The 18,775-nt window shown below is 42.6% G+C and overlaps 1 protein-coding gene across 2 annotated transcripts in view; it reads left to right on the top strand.

The window, feature by feature from the left end:
• Positions 1-1,667: 1,667 nt before the first annotated feature.
• TMEM244 (transmembrane protein 244) overlaps positions 1,668-18,775 on the top strand; it is a 26,544-nt gene continuing 9,436 nt past the window's right edge. For both annotated transcript variants that reach the window (XM_068231545.1, XM_068231544.1), the window contains exons 1-3: positions 1,668-2,047; positions 7,941-8,026; positions 15,481-15,554. In XM_068231545.1, coding sequence (XP_068087646.1) covers positions 2,015-2,047; positions 7,941-8,026; positions 15,481-15,554 — 193 coding nt within the window. In that variant the 5' untranslated portion in view covers positions 1,668-2,014. The remainder of the gene's footprint in view (positions 2,048-7,940; positions 8,027-15,480; positions 15,555-18,775) is intronic.

The raw sequence follows: 18,775 nt of genomic DNA, 5'->3' as shown, positions 1-18,775 counted from the left end.
TCAGCTGCAATGCTTTTTTCCATTCTGTATGTACAGTATATGTGCCTTTGTTCTTTCAAGTGTGTATGTATTCCTGTGTTCTAATGTGTGTGCCTGTGTTAAAGTGGACCAAAAGTGCACATAACAGAAGGAAAACATATAAAAATGCACCATGTATGTATTTAGAGGGTTTAGCCTGTCTAATTCCCCCGCATCTGTGTCTAATCACAAGTGTAATTTAATCTCTCCCCTGAGTCACCTGACTGCCTAAACTAGAGATGGCAGATACGCTCATTTGAATGCACAAATACTTCCATGAAAGCAGGAAGTCAATACACTGAAGATTTTTTTTTTAGGATTTGTATCTGCTGTAACAAAGAAATGTTTTTTGTTTAAAGGATATTATGCTGTTGTGTATCTTTTAGAGCAGAGAAGACATTCTGAGTCGGTGTGTGTAAATGGGGCTCCCTGTCTGATGCCACTAACTGCCCTCAGGAGTTTTCAGTCTAATCCCTGCCCCATATCACTGACCTCAGGAGCTTACACCCCAATCATTGTCTCATGTCAATAAGCATGATTTAAGACCGTGATAAGAGTGTAAGATCCAAAGGACCGTTATGCTGGGCATATATGGCTCGATTTTGCCACTCGATCGATTCCCCATTTGATTCCGCAGGCGATTCTCTTATCTGCCGCTCGTTTTTTCTTATCTTTTTGCATTGTCCTCAATGCGGAATCGAGCGGCGAAACGATCAGGCGGGAGATCGGACGTGTCGGAAATTGTCTATTGAGCTATCTAAATGGCTCAGAATCGAGCCGTGTATTCCCAGCATTAGTGTACATGGGGCATAGATTATGCTAGGTACACACGATACAATTTTCTGACAGACTTACTGTCGGTTTGATTATTTCCTACATGTCCAATCTGATTTCCGATCGATTTTTAGAACGATTTTTCATAGAAGTGAACAGAAAATCAGTTGAAAAATGTTTGGAAATCAGATCGGACATGTTGAAAATGATTGATCTGACAGTAAAATCTGTCAGAAAATTGCATTGTGTGTACCTAGCATAATCTATGCCTCATGTACGCTAATGCTGGGAATACACGGCTCGATTCTGAGCCATTTAGATGGCTCAATAGACAATTTCCGACACGTCCGATTTCCCGCCCGATCGTTTCGCCGCTCGATTCCGCATTGAGGATTAGAATATCCTTCAGAATATTTTTACTTGGGGTGTGTCCTGATTTGAGGGGCGGAGTTAAGGGGCGCCAGAACACCTGTGCCTACAGGCTCCGGAGTTGTAAATCCGGCCCTGGGAACACAGCATAGTTATTTGTGTGCTTGGCACTGTACATACACGCCTATCTCATCCTGTCCCATGTCATCTCGGGTATCCTTTAAAATGCATTTATTAATAATATGGGAAAATATCACCTAGGAGAAAAGGTGAATTTGATCAGGCCCACTGCCTCTTGGAATTCAGTTCATGGACAGATGTTTTGCCTTTAGAATGCTCTTGTATTGTTTAATATAATGTTGCCTTTTTTATATAAAATTTTACTTTGAAAGAACAGGACACAACAGCATATATACAGTAACGTGCAATACTAACAAGGGGTACCATTAGTAATGCTTGTTACCATGGAAACGGTCACACTAGTTGGGTACTGCAGGTCTCGCTATGGTAATAGCATAAGGGTAATATTGCTGTGAGCTGTCTGTACATGGCAGTATTACCCCAATTGTGTACTACAGGCCCCATGTCTGTTTATATAGGAGAATCTATCCCAAAACTCCCTCCCTACCCCTGTTTTAGTGACAAATGTTTTGAAGGCCAGTGCTAGTAGTAACTGCAGGTAGCACAGACCTTTGCTTTATAGATTATCATACCAGATGGTCTGAGTCTTTGCTGGCTTCAATCCTCCTAAGCTGACAAGGAAACATTACCTCCTGTATAGTAGAACAGATAGAATGCCTTGTATGTTTTATGTATCTTTATACCATCTTCCTACATGCTTTGAACTGCTCTGATGGCACTCAAGATCCAAGTAGCAGAGACAAAGGTAAAATGATGTTTTGCTAATATTATGGTCACAGTCAATAGGCATATTGTATTAGTAACTTAATATTTTTTAGCTGAATATATGCAGTGATGCTTCTATGCATTATTTGCTACTCTGAATGCATGCTCTACAACAAAAAAGAGCAATGTATTGAGGTTAAGAACTGAGATTTCAACAATATAAATGTTAAAATGTAAGTACAGCATTCACAGATCATTTTAGGAGAGTAGAGCAGGTGCATACAGTATGTTGAAAATGCACGAACTCATTTTAGCTGCAATTTATTCACATAGTTTGCAGTGTACTGATCTACAATGTACAATCTGATTGCTATTAGTGTACAAGGATAATTAATTCTAGTACAAACTTGCAACTTTGGTCAACCAAAAATGTTGTCCCTAATCGTTTTGGGTAACCAATTTCCACACAAACTGCTTAACACTGCCAAGCTGCTGGGGTTGTCCTATGGAGGGGGTGAGGAGGACAAACAGGATATAAAAATACTGGTTGGACATACAATATGCAATATTTTTAATAGATTTGACATTAGATTTTATGTAAACTTTGAACATAATGAAAAATTTTATTTTTTAAAAATAAGGATTGAAATCCATTCTTATCATATGGAGCAAAGCAGAAACAGTGGAGGGGGTGGGAGAGAGGGGAAGGAGGACACCAGAGCGTGCAACTGATGTTCTTGCAGCTTTGTATTACAGCAAATAATACAAAGCTGGAGCAGAAACAGTGTGATCAATATCCAGCCAGGTGTCTGCTGAAATGTATTTGATATAAGTTGGTAAAACAACTTATATTTTCTAGTCAAATTTTAATCACAGAAACATAATGGTAATAAATAATGTCAAGCATACAACATGTAGCGTATGTCTAACTCAGGGGTGTCCAACTCAATCACATAAGGGGCAAACATGTAAAACACAATTTAAGAGGACCTCCCAGAGGCCAAACTACAAATCGTGGAGCATCCCATCAAAACTGTGATTGGGCTCCTAATGCTCACACCCTTTCCCTTGCCCAACCTTGGTGACCTTCACAGCCTGGGGGCCTATCCTGCAAGGATCAGATAACAAGTGTGGCCATCATCATTTTCACACCCATAACATGTGTAGCCAGTGGATCTGAAGGATGGACCTCTTTATTGGAGGAAAGGAAGGTTAGTAGTTGGGGCCCCCTCACAGCTCTGGGCCTCCCTGCAGTTGCAGGGGCTGATCCCTTGTAGTTACTCCCCTGGCGACCTCTGGTGTAAATAAAACCCACAATATCAGCATAGGCAGCAAAGGTAATACCAGAGTAGCAGGGGAACTGTCAAAAAACGTACCACTGGTGCCATAAAATGCAGAATTTGTTGGTTAGCCACGCCCTTTCTGAGAAACTGCCATGGAAGTTTGTTTGGCTTTGCAAAGACTGCTAAGGGCTCTTTCACATTAGCTAATGAATGCACGAACCTGATTTCATGCTGTATGTGAAAGTGATGCAGAGAAATCCTTTTCTCCGCCCACAGCAAAAACAGAGCCGCTTAAGGTAGGCTAAAGCACATTTGGACAAGTCAACTTCATTTTGGAATAAGGTGCTGCGGTCTGATGAGACTAAAATTAAGTTATTTTGGCATAACAAGGGGCGATATGCATGTAGGAAAAAGAACACAGCATTCCAAGGAAAACACCTGTTACCTACGGTAAAATATGGTGGTGGTTCCATCATGCTGTGGGGCTGTGTGGCCAGTGCAGGGACTGGGAATCTTTTCAAAGTTGAGGGAAGCATGGATTCCACTCAGTATCAGCAGATTCTGGAGACCAATGTCCAGGAATCAGTGACAAAGCTGAAGCTGCACTGGGGCTGGATTTTTCAACAGGACAACGACCCTAAACACTGTTCAAAATCCACTAAGGCACTCATGCAAAGGAACAAGTACAATGTTCTGGAATGGCCATCTCAGTCCCCAGACCTGAATATAATTGAAAATCTGTGGTGTGAGTTAAAGAGAGCTGTCCATGCTCGGAAGCCATCAAACCTGAATGAACTAGAGATGTTTTGTAAAGAGGAATGGTCCAAAATACCTTCAACCAGAATACAAACTCTCATTGGAACCTACAGGAAGCATTTAGAGGCTGTAATTTCTGCAAAAGGAGGATCTACTAAATATTGATTTCATTTCTTTTTTGTGGTGCCCAAATTTATACACCTGCCTAATTTTGTTTAAACAATTACTGCGCACTTTCTGTAAATCCAATAAACTTCATTTGACTTCTCAAATATCACTGTGTGTCAGAACTGGGACCAGGTCCTCCAGCACCCAAGGCTGAGACACCAAAGTGTGCCCCTCCATCCCTCCCACACCAGCCGTCACTCACTGATTGTTATTACACTAAGAGGCGCCACAGAGACCCCAACCTCCCCATCACCTTAATCTCTAGTTACCTGGCTTGCAGTCACTTCCATTTATTCTCTTTTGCTATTTCTCTCTGCTTCAAACACAATTTTGGAATGATAGCTGAGCGAGTTGTGTGCCTCCTCCTACACTGCGCCCTGAGGCTGGAGCCTCTCTCGCCTCTGCCTTGGCCCAGTCCTGCTGCGTGTGTGTCCTATATGATATATTTAACTGACATTTTTTATTGTAACTACCAATGATTTATACAGGAAAATCCTGACAATTAACAAGGATGCCCAAACTTTCGCATCCCACTATATGTACAGGACTTCATCTAAAGTCCAAGGGATGTAGATATTGGTCTGCAGCTTTATATGCATGGTGCATGCGCATACCCATGTCCTGCAGTTAGTACTCAGATTGGTGAATGAGAACGCATGTTCCTCAAAGTGAAATTATAAAAGACTGCTGTTGAAACAAACAGATTGTTCAGTAAAAAAAAAAAAAAAAAAACTCTTTCACTTTCTATGTGCAAAGAAAACTGTGATTCAGCTTTCTTTGCTGGAATACACCATCTAGTGGTCAAAATGTATTAGCTAGTGCATTTAAAAAAACAGACCTGAACTCAGAACTTCCTCTCTACTCTAAAAATAAACAACAGCATAATAACCTTTCACAAAAAACATTTTTGTTACAGCTGATATGAATCCTGCAATAAATCTGAAGATGGTCTACGTCCTGCTTTCATGAAAGCAGACGTATTGTTAACATCCTGTGAGTACAAATGAGCTCTCTGCCATCGCAGTCAGCTGACACAGCTGAGGGATCAAATTACAACTTGTGTTTAGTCACAGATAAGAGGAAATTAAACAAGCTAAATGCATTTCTCTGTTTTCCTCCTGTCCTGTGCAAGAGTTCAGGTCCACTTTAATAAAATTCCCAGTAACCCCTTTTTCAATCCCATTAACCCCATAGTTACCACACTCAAAAACTTGTAAAATAAAAAGAGCCAAAGTGAAGGCATTTCAAAGAAAATACATAAATGATTACATTATGGACTTAGCTTTTTATTTACAGGTAGTCCCCGACTTACAAACATCTGACTTACAAACGACCCGCCGATACAAACGGCCTGATCCCGTTGCGATGATGTCATTTCAGCATTGGGGAAGTTTGAAGAAGCAGCTTCAAACTATCCCGAGTGCCAACGCGTGTCCCCGTAGCAACTTCCGTGCTGGACTCACTTTGGAACCAAGTCTAGCGCTGTCTGTCCTCCTCTCTCCGCCATCCTCAGGCTCTCTTCGAGGCACAGAGGTGAAAAACAGAGGCACAGGTGGTACAAACAGAGGCAAGAGAGGGGGACAGAATGAGGCACAGGAGTGACAAATGGGGGAACAAAATGGAAGCACAGAGAGGAGGATAAACAGAGACACGGGAGGGGGAACAGAGTCACAGGTGAGGCAGACAGAGTAGGGGACAATCAGAGGCGGGGGGGGGGGGGGGGAACAGAGGCACATGGGAACCAGAGGGTGGGGGGCAAACAGAGGCAAAATGGGGACAAAGAGAGGTATAGAGGGTGGGACAAAATGGAGGCACATAGGGGACGGACAAACAGAGGCACGGGGGGGAGAAGAGGCACGGGGACAAACAGAGGCACAGAAGGGGGACAAAGAGAGGCACTGAGGGGGAGGACAAAGAGAGGCTCAGAGGGGGAACCAAGAGACACGTACGGGGACAAAAAGCGGTATAAAGGTGGACAAACGACCACGGGCGGGGGGGGGACAAATGGGCATGGGGGGGCAAACAAAGGCACTGATGGGGACAAACAGACACATAGGGGGTACGCTGGAGGCAAAGGGGGGGGGGGGGACATCGGAGGCAACTTAAGAATGTATTCAGGTTAAGAACGAACCTACAGTCCCTATCTCAATTGTTATTCTTGGACTACCTGTATGTGTATGCTATGAGGGTATGTTATTGTTATTTTTTGCAAATAAGGGCATTTAATTATGTATAGAGTACATACCCCAACTCCCTATACCCTTCCCTTATTCCCACAACCCCCTCCCCATGTTAATGCTTTGTTTTGCTTTGGCAATTAATGTATTTGGTCCTGCCAATAAAGCTTTTTTGGATTTGGAGTACAATGAGAAAACTGAAAACACAAAATGGAAAGTTGTAATAACTGGGAAAAACGAGTAAGTAAAATGTGTGGGTTTTAATTGCAGTAGCATGTATTATTTTAAAAGTATAATTGCTGAAATATGAAAAATAATAATAATAATAATAATAATAATATATATATATATATATATATATATATATATATATATATATATATATATATATATATATATATATATATTCCCTTTAAAAAGCTCTGCTGTGTAAGGGGAATAATCCCTTAGTGAAGAGGTGAAAGGGGCACAATGGTGAAATTGGTAACATTTTAATTCTAAAAGTATGCAGGTATTTAGAATCTATGTTGCCAGTTCCTGTTAAAATGCATGTAACAATGACATTTATTTTGCTTTATCTAAGCATTGTGTATTTCTTTCTTAGCTTCCTCATCTTAATGATAATAAGTTTAGGGTTGCTTGAATTAGTAAACAGGGAAGCTTCATTCAGGCGCAGTAAATATACTTCCCTCCCTCTCCCCCCTCCCCTCTACTGGATTAACCCAATGGCTTCCCAGCTCACACAAGAGCAGCCGAAACAGCGTGCATATACTTATGACTGAACTTCATTTATGAAAACATATAAATTACAGTGTTAGAAAATAGCTTTTAAAATGTAAGCATTTTTGTAGGTAGCAGCTATCTTATTAGTATTTTGTATTTCTTTGTCTAAGGGGACCAGTTTTTGGTAAAAGGCAAAACCATCAGTTAGTTGTAATTTCAGTGATCTGAGTGGATAAGTAAGAAAAAAAAAAGATGTCAGACTTCAATGCCCTTCTCTAGGCAAATATGCGAAAAGACCAGCTAATTGTTTGATAATAGGAACACTTTAATGCAGCCTTATTGCATCTAATGAGGCTTCTACAGCTAAAACCCCTGTCATAAAGTTTTGATTATGTGACGAGAAGTGGACACTTCTGCTGCTTAGATTGCTATGATTGTTAGGATAGAGTCTGTACATGTGACTTAAAGAGGAACTGAAGTAAGAGGTATACGGAGGCTGACATATTTATTTCCTTTTAATCAATACCAGTTGCCTGGCAGCCCTGCTGATCCTCTGCCTCTAATACTATAAGCCATAGCCCCTGAACAAGCATGCAGCAGATCAGGTGTTTCAGACTTTAAAGTCAGATCTGACAAGACTAGCTGCATGCTTGTTTCTGGAGTTATTCAGATACTACTGCAGAGAAATAGACCAGCAGGGCTGCCAGGCAACTGGTATTGATTAAAAGAAAATAAATATGGCAGCCTCCGTATACCTCTTACTTCAGTTCCCCTTTAATAATATTTTATTTATATCTATTTTTTAACGCAACTTTCTTTCTGGCAGGTTGTTCTGCAAAATCTTTTCCTTTGCACTGTGGTATTCTATACTGTGTACTATTTAGCCTACACCATTAGTTTCTTGGCACTAAGGTAAAATGAATTTTACAATCTTCAATAACAGATATCCTACAAAGTACAGTGATAATTGTATGCAAAGGTTAACTGAGAATATACAACAAATATACAGTAGGCTCCTTTCACACTAAGTTCGTTGTGGTGCATGGTAATGGACAATATCCTCACATCACAGTGTGATGCAATGATATTCTTATGGGGCTTACACATCAGTGGGTTTAATGCAGTAACATACAGCATACTGTGTTTACTCAACAATGTGTGGGTATACAGTGGCAGTGAAGTATACTTTCATAGTACTGTATGCTTCACTGTACTTCACTGTATTAGATGTGGAGCCTGTACAGCAATGCAACCTGAGGTAGATATTTCTGTGCTTGGAATAAGGCAAAAGTGCATTTTTTAGTGGCGTACCTAGAGGGGAGGGGGGGGGCGGGCCACCCCGGGGTCATCATTGTAGCCGGTGACACCTGCAATCCTGTGCAGCCCCGCCCCTCTGCTGTGACTGCACTACCCCCAGCTGAGGTAATGCAAAGTATCCCAGTAACGGTTGCCAGTTGGAATGCTGTAAGAAGTGCGGCGGCTTCACATTGATAGCTATATGTCAACGCAGCATATCCTCTGCGCAGCATTCTCACACGAAACATGTCAGACCCCAGGGGCAGCTGCAATGCTGATCCTCTTGCACATCTATTCACCGATACTGTTGTTCATTGTTTGTTGCATTGGTCTTCCTAGCTTAAAGTGAACCTTAAGCCAGAAAAAAAAATGAGTTTTACTCACCTGGGGCTTCTACCAGCCCCCTGCAGCAGTCCTGTGCCCTCGCAGCCACTCACTAATCCTCTGGTCCCCCGCTGCCAGCTAGTTTCGTTTTTGCCGACAGGCCCGTCAGGACTGGCCATGCGTAGCTTTTTCCGCATTCCCGACTACGACAAAAATACGTGTTGCCACATTACGCACGCATAGATCTATGTTTTTGTACGCGTTGTGGCCCTTAATAGCACTAATTACAGTCGGGAATGCGGAAAAAGCTGCGCGTGGCCAGTCCTGACGGGCCTGTCGGCAAAAACGAAACTAGCTGGCAGCGGGGGACCAGAGGGTTAGTGAGTGGCTGTGAGGGCACAGGACTGCTGCAGGGGGCTGGTAGAAGCCCCAGGTGAGTAAAACTCATTTTTTTTTCTGGCTTAAGGGTCTCTTTAAAGAAAATCTGTACTCTAAAATGTTTACAGCAAAAAGCATACCATTCTATTCATTATGTTCTCCTGGAGCCCTCTGTGCTGTTTCTGCCACTCTCTGCTGCAAACCTGGCTTGTAATTGCCAGTTTTAGGCAGTGTTTACAAACAAACTAACCAGCTTGTGATAGGCTCACATAAGCAGAGTGTGTGAGTCATACAGAGCCTGCAGGGGGCCTAGAGGGGGTGTGCATAGCTTCTACCAATCACAAGCAGCCCTGCACATTCCACACATTCCAGCCTTAGCCCGACTGTGCCGTCAGAAGAAAACAGATTAAATCATATAACAGAGATAACACAGCCACTGTGCAATTAGGAAAAGCTGCAGTAAGCCAGAGCACATTAGAACAGGCAAAGGAACTTATAGGATAGAAGAACTAAGGCTAAACATTTTGTTACAGAGTCTCTTTAAGATGGCAAGGTCCATTATATTATTCTATATGGTTATGAATTTTGGTCACATGTTATGTAAGCAATTGTGGATTTATACCCATTATAATTTTATATGATATTGGTTACTTATGAATTATAGAGTTTAGAACTCCTATTGCTGTTTCTCAATTCTACTTTGTACCTATTGATTGTCTTTTGCCAATCCACTGTGACCATTCATGGCACAAACCTATGAATCCAATGTTCTGAACTCTCTCTAGTATCTAAACTCGGGTAAAGAACTTGTAAGACAATTTGGATAAGTCCAAGATAGATTAAAAATGAAACACTTTTGCAATAGTTAAAATAAAAAAATTGGTCACTGTAAGGCTTGGTGGTGTATTCTCCACAGTCAGCATGCAACGCATGAGCTGGCATGGAGGAGGTACACACACTAGCACAAGGAAACAGGCTATCCCTAGTATAGTGGAGGGGAGGACTGACTCCAATAGGAGATTGTGGCGCACAGAGCCGGTGCAGATCTGACAGCCACAAACAATGCTTTCGTTATAACGTCTCAGCGCAAAGTAGCGCTGAGCGCATAAACCAGAACTGAGGAGATCAGGACAGGTAGACAGAATGAACGCTTGCTAGCTAGCGGCTACTTAGCGACAGCAAGCGTCCAAAACCAGACAGACTGGAATGAGGCAGCCAATGCGTTGCGGCGATGGCGTGCCTCACAAAGACAGGACAGGATAGTCAGAAAATAGCAGGATTAAGATAGATGAACGTAACACAGATAAATATACAATAAGTATGATTTCCTAGCGTATTACAATTACAGCTATCAATGAAACTATTTGTAACGTCTGACTAACATATGTATATATCGGCAATGAACCGATATATGACATGAGCAGGAACGCTGACTAGGAATGGAGTAACACAGGGAACAGGACTCAGAAGGATTCGCTATCTCTTCGCAGAGATGAACGCAATCCACAAACGGTAACAGAACAGGATTCAGAAGGATTCGTTATCTCTTCGCAGAGATGAACGCAATCCACAAACGGTAACAGAACAGGATTCAGAAGGATTCGTTATGTCTTCGCAGAGATGAACGCAATCCACAAACAGTAACAGAACAGGATTCAGAAGGATTCGTTATCTCTTCGCAGAGATGAACGCAATCCACAAACAGAACCAGGAGCAGGGTAACTACCTCAGCACGGGTGGTCACGGTACGCGCAACCTACCAAAACGTGCTGGAAAGCTGACTAACTGCACACAGGATATAAACAGTTCGTGTACGTATACATCAGCGACACTGATGTATTAACGTAACACAAATACAAGGAAAATAATAAACGTGCTGGTATGCATATATATTGGCAATGAACCAATATATGATGCAAAGACCAGCAAAGTATCTTTATAACAAGAAACACGATCGGGGGCTAAAGCGACAGCAAGACTGGCTTACACTGAAGCTATGAAAACCCAAGGAAACCCTGCAGGAAGCAGATCTTTATACTGAGGTCATCCAATGGGAGCAGACATGCAGATTCCCACACAGGTGAATGATAATCAGTCACAAGCTGACAGCAGGGAAAGACAGACAAAGCTATGCAGCTTGCATGGAAATAGATCAGAACTGCCTGAGCTGCAGCACTACTACTTCCAGTAATAGCTGCTGCAGCAGCGATCATTACAGTCACATTGTCGATCGGGCATGTTCTAGGCCGTACTGATTTTCATCTGGTCAAATTGTAATAATCAAATTGGATGGTCAATCGGCCGCCAAGTCGCCTTTTGTATAGCCACCATTAGGCCTCTTGCACACTGCATGCATTTCCGATTCCGATTCCGCTTTTTAATCGTTTTTTACATCCGATTCCGATTTTTAATCTTTACTGCATGCTGCGTTTTTTGATCCGTTTTTCTGTTGAATGTATTCAGGGAAAATCGGAATTGAAAGTCGGAAACCGAATTGGAATCAGAATCGGAAAACGGATTTGCAGTGTGCAGGGAGCCTAAGACTGGTTAAAACGTGCAATAGCTTACCACGGGAAGCAGTTATGGTAAATGCTTTATATGCATTTAGAGAGGGCTTGGATGCTTTCCTTGCATTAAAGGACATCCATGACTAGAACTACTAGGTAATTCCTGGCGGTGTTGATCCAGGGATTTTATCCAACTGCCACCTGGAGATAGGAAGGTTTTTTTTCCTTTTAGGGCTAATTGGAGCAAAATGGTGAGGAAAGGGTCACACTTGAGGCCGCAGAAAAACGCCACTGTTTTCCCATGGCCAAATCTGCATCCTTGGCTGGCCACCATCTGAGAACAGCTGACTGTTAGCAATGGGAATTGCACACCTTGTGCAATAAAAAGCAGCCCCCCCCCCCCCCCGAAAATCGCGCATTGCTACTACTGCACTGTGATTGAGCATTGGGAAGCATTATATGTGCATTTTCACAAGTGTTTTTGCATTGCGGGAAACACCCATAATTTTAAGAAAGTGTGACTGTTACCTAAGAGTTTTCACCTTCCTGTAGATGAACTGGAATATGTGCAGGTGCAGGACTGTTTTGTGCCCATTCTGATTGATGTCGATCGAGGGATGTCCTTTTTTCAACCAAACTACCTATGTAACTATGTGAATGCAAAGAGTAAAAATGCTATAAAATGTTTGCAAATGCAGTGGTGGAAAACATTTTTTAAATAATTATTGCTTATGTATGAACAAGCCTTTTAATACCAGGCAATATCTATTTAATGCATAAGTGTGAAGAATCCTGACTCTAACCTTGCGGCTTTCTCATACATGGGTGTAAAAAAAAAATGCTAGCCACTAAAAGGTTTGTTCGCACGTGGATATTTAAGTCTGCTTCAAAATGCCTTTCATCAGCTTTGCAGGCATTTTAAAGCAATTTATTTCTACAGTTCTTTTTGTCTGCACTGTCCAATTAAATTTCTATCTCAGTCATTCAGTTACCAAAACTGAATGTCTGTTTAAACCCCAATTACCAAGGTAAAGCTCACATGCAGGCACAGTTTTAAATGAATGTAATTTATAACTATAATTTAAATTAATTATGCATACAAATGGTAATGAACTGCGCAGTTTTTGTAAAATAAATAAAATAGGCATACCTCCACAAACTCCGGCAGCATGCTCTCTTCCTGCCTTCCCAATCTGAAGTCGTGATAGGCTCAACACCATTCAGACTCAGGCTGTAGACCACATTGTGTACAGAGCTTTACAGACATAAACACACACTAGACTGTGATCGTCAGAAAACAAGTGATCCCCAGCTGTTATTGAAGAGCAAACATTGTCAGCGCACACTGGAATTCAGCCATTGTACAACGGCGGTCCACCGATTAGATTGTTAGCGGAAGCAGAAAAATAACTGCACTGGGATCCTTGGGCCAGAGGGGCCCCATACAGCCCTCTCTCAACTGCAGTATTAGCTCTTTATTGGTCCTGTGCTGGTAATAGTCACTTCTATAGAGGCTTTGAATGATAATAACCATTAACAAGCTGTTCCCTATCCCCTTCTTGCACCTTTGACAGCAGGTTTTGGTGTGCCGTGATATGTATGGAGTGCTTGGGAGGCCCCATGTAAAACTCACACTGGGGCCCACAGCTTCTTAGCTACACCACTGTCTACATGGATTATAAATAATTACTGTCTTTTGCCATTGTTGGGGCATTACAAAAAATGATTATCAGCTGATCAGTGGTGGAAAGTGTAATGGTTAAGGGCTCTGCCTCTGACACCGGAGACCAAGGTTCGAATCTCGGCTCTGCCTGTTCAGTAAGCCAGCACCTATTTATCAGGAGACCTTAGGCAATTCTCCCTAAACACTGCTCCTGCCTATAGAGCGCGTCCTAGTGGCTGCAGCTCTGGCGCTTTAAGTCCGCCAGGAGAAAAGCGCAATATAAGTGTTTGTCTTTTATCTGTTGTTTATTTCCGACGACCATGGTCTAGAATGTGTACAGAGCTTAAGGAAGAGATGGAGGTCTTTGAACTTGTGCAGCAAGTAGTTTCTTCTTTTACTTGTTTGCTCAAAATATCATTATGTTAAATGCTTATAAAACAGTGCCTAAATTGGGGCTTGGTACCTGTATCTGCATTCTTTACCCTTTCTTCCCTGCTGCTGCCCAGGTGTTCCTGCAGCCTACACAGTACCATTTATACCACGGTGCAGTGTGCCACTGTGAAAAAAAACATCCATGCTCATTTTGAGGCTGTGGGGATGGGCGGTCCTATTCACTTGTATTGAATTTCGTTGTGCCCTTCCATGCTCTACCACTGACAGCAGCAGTGCCAATCAGTGTGCCCCCATAGCCTATTTGGGCACCTTTATCAAATCATGAAATTTCAAGCTACATTTATTTTTTATGTTACTGTTCCCCTGCCAAAAAGAAAACGGTATCTAAAGGTCGTATGTACAGCAGGTTATGAAATGTAATTAGATAATGGCGATGGGTTAGATCTGAGTGCACAAAATAATAAATTAGTCCTGCGTGCCTGACATTATGCGGATAATCTATGATTAATTAGATGAATGTGCTTGTTTCATTAAAATGCTTAGCAGCTGGGAAGATCATCAGCTAAAGTTTTTCTGACCTGTAACTACTCGGTCAAAACATTCAAATATATTGATTTCTTCTTCCTATTTAAAGAGCAACTGTCGTGGAAATCTTAAAATATAAAACACATACAAAAACAAAGAACATTTCTTCCAGAGTAAAATGAGCCATAGATGACTTTTGTCCTATGTTGCTTTCACTTACAGTAGGTAGTAGAAATCTGACATTCCCGACAGGTTGTGGGCTAGTCCATCTCTTCATGAGGGATTCTCAGCATGGCCTTTATATTTATAAAGACATTCCCTGAAAAAGATTTATACAATGATGCTGGCCAGCCTCCCTGCTCACCGTACACTTTTTTTGGCAGTGGGACGAAGCAACTGCCATTCACTAAGTGCTTTTAAAAATAAAGAAAACCCCAAGAGCCCCCTATGAGAAGATAGGCTAGTCCAAAATCTGTCGGTAATGTGAGATTTATAATACTTACTGTAAGTGATAGCAACATAGGAGAACACACACACACACACACACACACACACACACACACACACACACACACACACACACACACACACACACACACACACACACACACACACCCCTCCTTGTAGCAGCTTTGACTGACTTCTGCACTAATACTTAATATCAGAAGCTGCATCTTGCAATTGCTTAATGATGGTACATGAGAGGAGGGAGCTGGAAAGAAATATTTTAGTATGATAAATTGTTCTATGATTTTTAAGTCAAAAGTCATCATGTCAAGTCTTCAATAACACAGATAAATAATGAGTATTTTTGCATGTATGGATCCCATTTGTTAACTGTTAAGATGTATACACACCAATGATTCAAGTTGCCAGTTGGGCATCACCGGGCTAGCTGTGTCAGCTGACAGCGCTTACTGTTGCTATGTGGAACAGTGGAGGGGTGTCTTCAAATAAATCATTGGTCGAAGGGGTGAGTTGATCCACTGGGTGGATCACTTGCGGATTGGGGCACGCAGAACAGGGGCTGTACGCTATACACATACCTAACTAGCTGAGTTGGTCGTTATCAGCTGCCTCAGACGACTTTAGTGAGGTGTGTGTACGAAGCTTTACAACAGAGTCTCATCCTGAGAATTATGTCACTGCATGTTAGGGTAAACATTCTGTAAACTCCATTAGAAGGCATTTTTTTTAATCATGCATTGCTAACCAAGCGCAAATACTTTTTAAAGTGATAATCTTATGCATTTCCTAATACATGTTCCTTGTACTTGCAGATTGGATAGTTTTGACGAATTTGGACCTTTTGATTTTAAAACTGCACCTTCCTGGGCAAGTAAAAAATATCTGGGTAATTTTCATGGGCCTATTGTGTTTGCTTTATTATTTTAGAATAGCCAAATAGATTTAGATCTGATAGCATCACTTTATGCTATGCTTTCATACAAGGCACCAGTAACATGCAAATCAGGTAGAAAGGTTGTAAGGCACAAGTGGTATTCTGGGCGCTGCTATAGGCTGTTTTGTAAATAGCAGCTATAGCAGAGTCCAGTGTTTCATTCGTGTGCCGGAGCTCAGGCGAACTCCAGCTGTCGACAGAGTGCCGGAGGAGCAAAAATAGGTGCTTGGCTATAATATAGCTGAACACAGAGGGGGTAATTTAGGCGCAGGGTTTTCAGGGAGATGCCACATTATTGTAATTTAGATGCACCAGGTTATTGGGTTAGTGTTAGGCATATACAGGGGAGGTTAGTGTTAGGAGTAGGTGGAGAATATTAGTGTTAGGCAATAATAGGGGAGAGTTTGTGTGAGAATTACATTGCAGAGAGGGATAGCAGAATATTGGTGTAGCTACAGATATTCTAATAGCAGGTATTGAATATCGAATAATATTAGTTAAATTATCAATTTTCTACTATCGGCATTATCACGCACCATGCACCTTTAATAAATGTGTGTTTAAAGAGAACCCGAGGTGGGGTTCTGACAATGCTATCTGCACACAGAGGCTGGGTCTGCTTATATTGCCCAGCCTCTGTTGGTATCTAAATCCCCCCTAAGTTCCCCCTGTGCTCTTCTATCCATAAATAACAGCCGTGCTGTCGACACGCAGTGTGTCGCAGCGGGCTGTGTTTACCTATGTACTGTCAGTGTCGCCGCTTCCCCGCCTCCTGCATAGCTCCGGTCCCCGCCCGCGTCCCTTCCCTCCACGCTGATTGGAGTGAAGGGACACGGCCGAGGAACGGAGCTATGCAGGAGGCGGGGGAGCGGCGAGAGTGACAGCTGCAGATGTAAACACAGCCTGCTGTGTGTCGACAGCGCGGCTGTGATTTATGGGGGCCAGCAGAGTGCAGGGGGAACTTAGGGGGCAACTGTATAGCAACAGATAAGGTTAGAGAAACCGAGAGCCCAATATAGTGTAGTATGTTAAGCATAAAATTAGTAAAGATAATTAGTGAGACGAGTATACTCACAAACGTGGGTTACCACAAAGGCAACCACTGTATAGGCAGGTGAGGAGATTAGACCTGTCCTCACTCAGGATTAAGAAGTCGCTCTCTGTAGATCAGAAAAGGGGTAGATCACCCCTCCACCAGGGGTGGACACGGTACAGCAAACGGGGAACAGAGATGCCAGCAGGGTAAAAGTGGATAAAACTTTTAAAATTTGCTTACTGAGGCGCTACTCCTGCTACTGCTGAAATTCTGTTTGTCCCCACGTTTATAGCCTGATGAAGCGGGTGTGGCCTGCGAAACGCGTTGCACTTTTTGGGGTACTATATAATAAATGTGATTACTATTATACAGACAGTCTTTCGTGTCTGCTTTATGGAGGTAAGTCCACCACTTCCTCCAAGCAAATTTTAACGGTTTTACCCACTTTTACCCTGCTGGCGCCTCTGTTCCCCGTTTGCTGTATAGCAACAGAGGCTGGGCAGTATAAGCAGACCCAGCCTCTGTGTGCAGATAGCATTGTCAGAACCCCACCTGGGGTTCTCTTTAACATGGATATTGGGGAGTCACTTTTTTCAAAAAGTATGTTGTTTTAAAATGCTTCCACTGTGATCAAACAAATGCTAATTCACTAGCAACCTACTGTATAGTGTGAAAAGACATAGAAAACATTTCTGACAACTAACACCTAATATATATATATATATATTTTTATATCATTTATTAATGTGGACCTGAACTCAGAACTTCCTCTGTGCTTAAGCAGCTTAATAACCTTTAAAGTGTACTTGAGGCAACATGTGAGTCTGTGACATAACATATGTATGCACAGTGCAAGGCTAGTTTACTTGTTTTATTTTGCTGTCTGAAAGAGTTAAAGTCTAGGTATGGAAGTGATAGCTTCTGTCTAGTCAATGCCTTGTCGGCAATATACTAAACATCACTGATAAGCAAATTACAGCTGTAAAAGTTTTCCTGGCTGAATACAACTTCTGAGCTCAGGGAGAGCTATAAAAAGGTCAATACTTCATGCATTTTAAGTCTGGGACACTTAAGCTGGCCATACACTGGCCTGATTTGCCGCCGTTTCGACAGCAGATTCGATCACTGGGATCGAATCTGCTGCCAATCGTTCGCGCTAAACACACCCGCCGATCCGATTTCCTCCCGAAATCGGATCGGTCCGTCGATCGCGCTGTGCGGGAAATTACCATCGATCGCCCGCAGGTAGGGAGCGCGTCGCTAGCGGCGGCCGATCCGACCAGGTATACATTACCTGTGCTGGCTCCCGGGCATCTTCTTTGTGCTGCACCGCCCTGTTCCTGCTTCCATCCCAGCGTACATTAACTTCCTGTGTCACTCCAGTGACCAGGAAGTTCAGATAGAGGGCGCTCTAATTGAACTTCCTGGTCACGGAGTGACACAGTGTACGCTGGGATGCAGTGCGGGATGCTGGAATGTGGTGCAGCGCGGAGAAGAGGACCTGGAGCCAGCTTCAGGTAATGTATACGGGGGGGGGGGGGGGGGGGGGGGGCGGGGGACAGGCGGCAGGAGCAGCTCAACAGATTGTTTCAGGCTGAAATTGATTCACAATCTGTTTGCAGTAAAGGCAGCCATACAATCCCTCTCTGATCAGATTCGATCAGATAGGGATCTGTCAGTTGGTCGATCTAATGGCAAATCGACCAGTGTATGGCTACCTTTAGGGCTTGATTCACAAAGCGGTGCTAACCTACTTAGCACGTCTAAAGGTTAGCACTGGATTTCTCAATCAGATCGCGCGCTAAGTACCACGTGCAAATTCCCATAGGCTTTAATGGGCACTTTGCGCCAAGCGCCCTGCACTCTGTGCAATGCGCGCGTAAAGTTTTACGCACATAACGTTTTGCGCACGTAAAGTTTTGCGCACGAAAAGCTCGTTTAGACGCGCTAAGGGGGTTTTCACAGGCGTGCTAACAGTTAGCACCGCTTTGTGAATCAAGCCCTTAATAGGCTGCCACTAATTAGAGAGAGTAAACAATTCAACTAAATGTTTAAATATAGAAAAAAAACATGGGATACTTTAAAAAAAAGTCATTTTTAGGAGTAGGAGGATAAATATAATAATCTCATCAGGTTT

The sequence above is a fragment of the Hyperolius riggenbachi genome, chromosome 4 (assembly GCF_040937935.1).
Source record: "Hyperolius riggenbachi isolate aHypRig1 chromosome 4, aHypRig1.pri, whole genome shotgun sequence".
In the NCBI taxonomy this organism is placed as follows: Eukaryota; Metazoa; Chordata; class Amphibia; order Anura; family Hyperoliidae; genus Hyperolius; species Hyperolius riggenbachi.
This window is presented reverse-complemented; position numbering and strand designations above follow the sequence as displayed.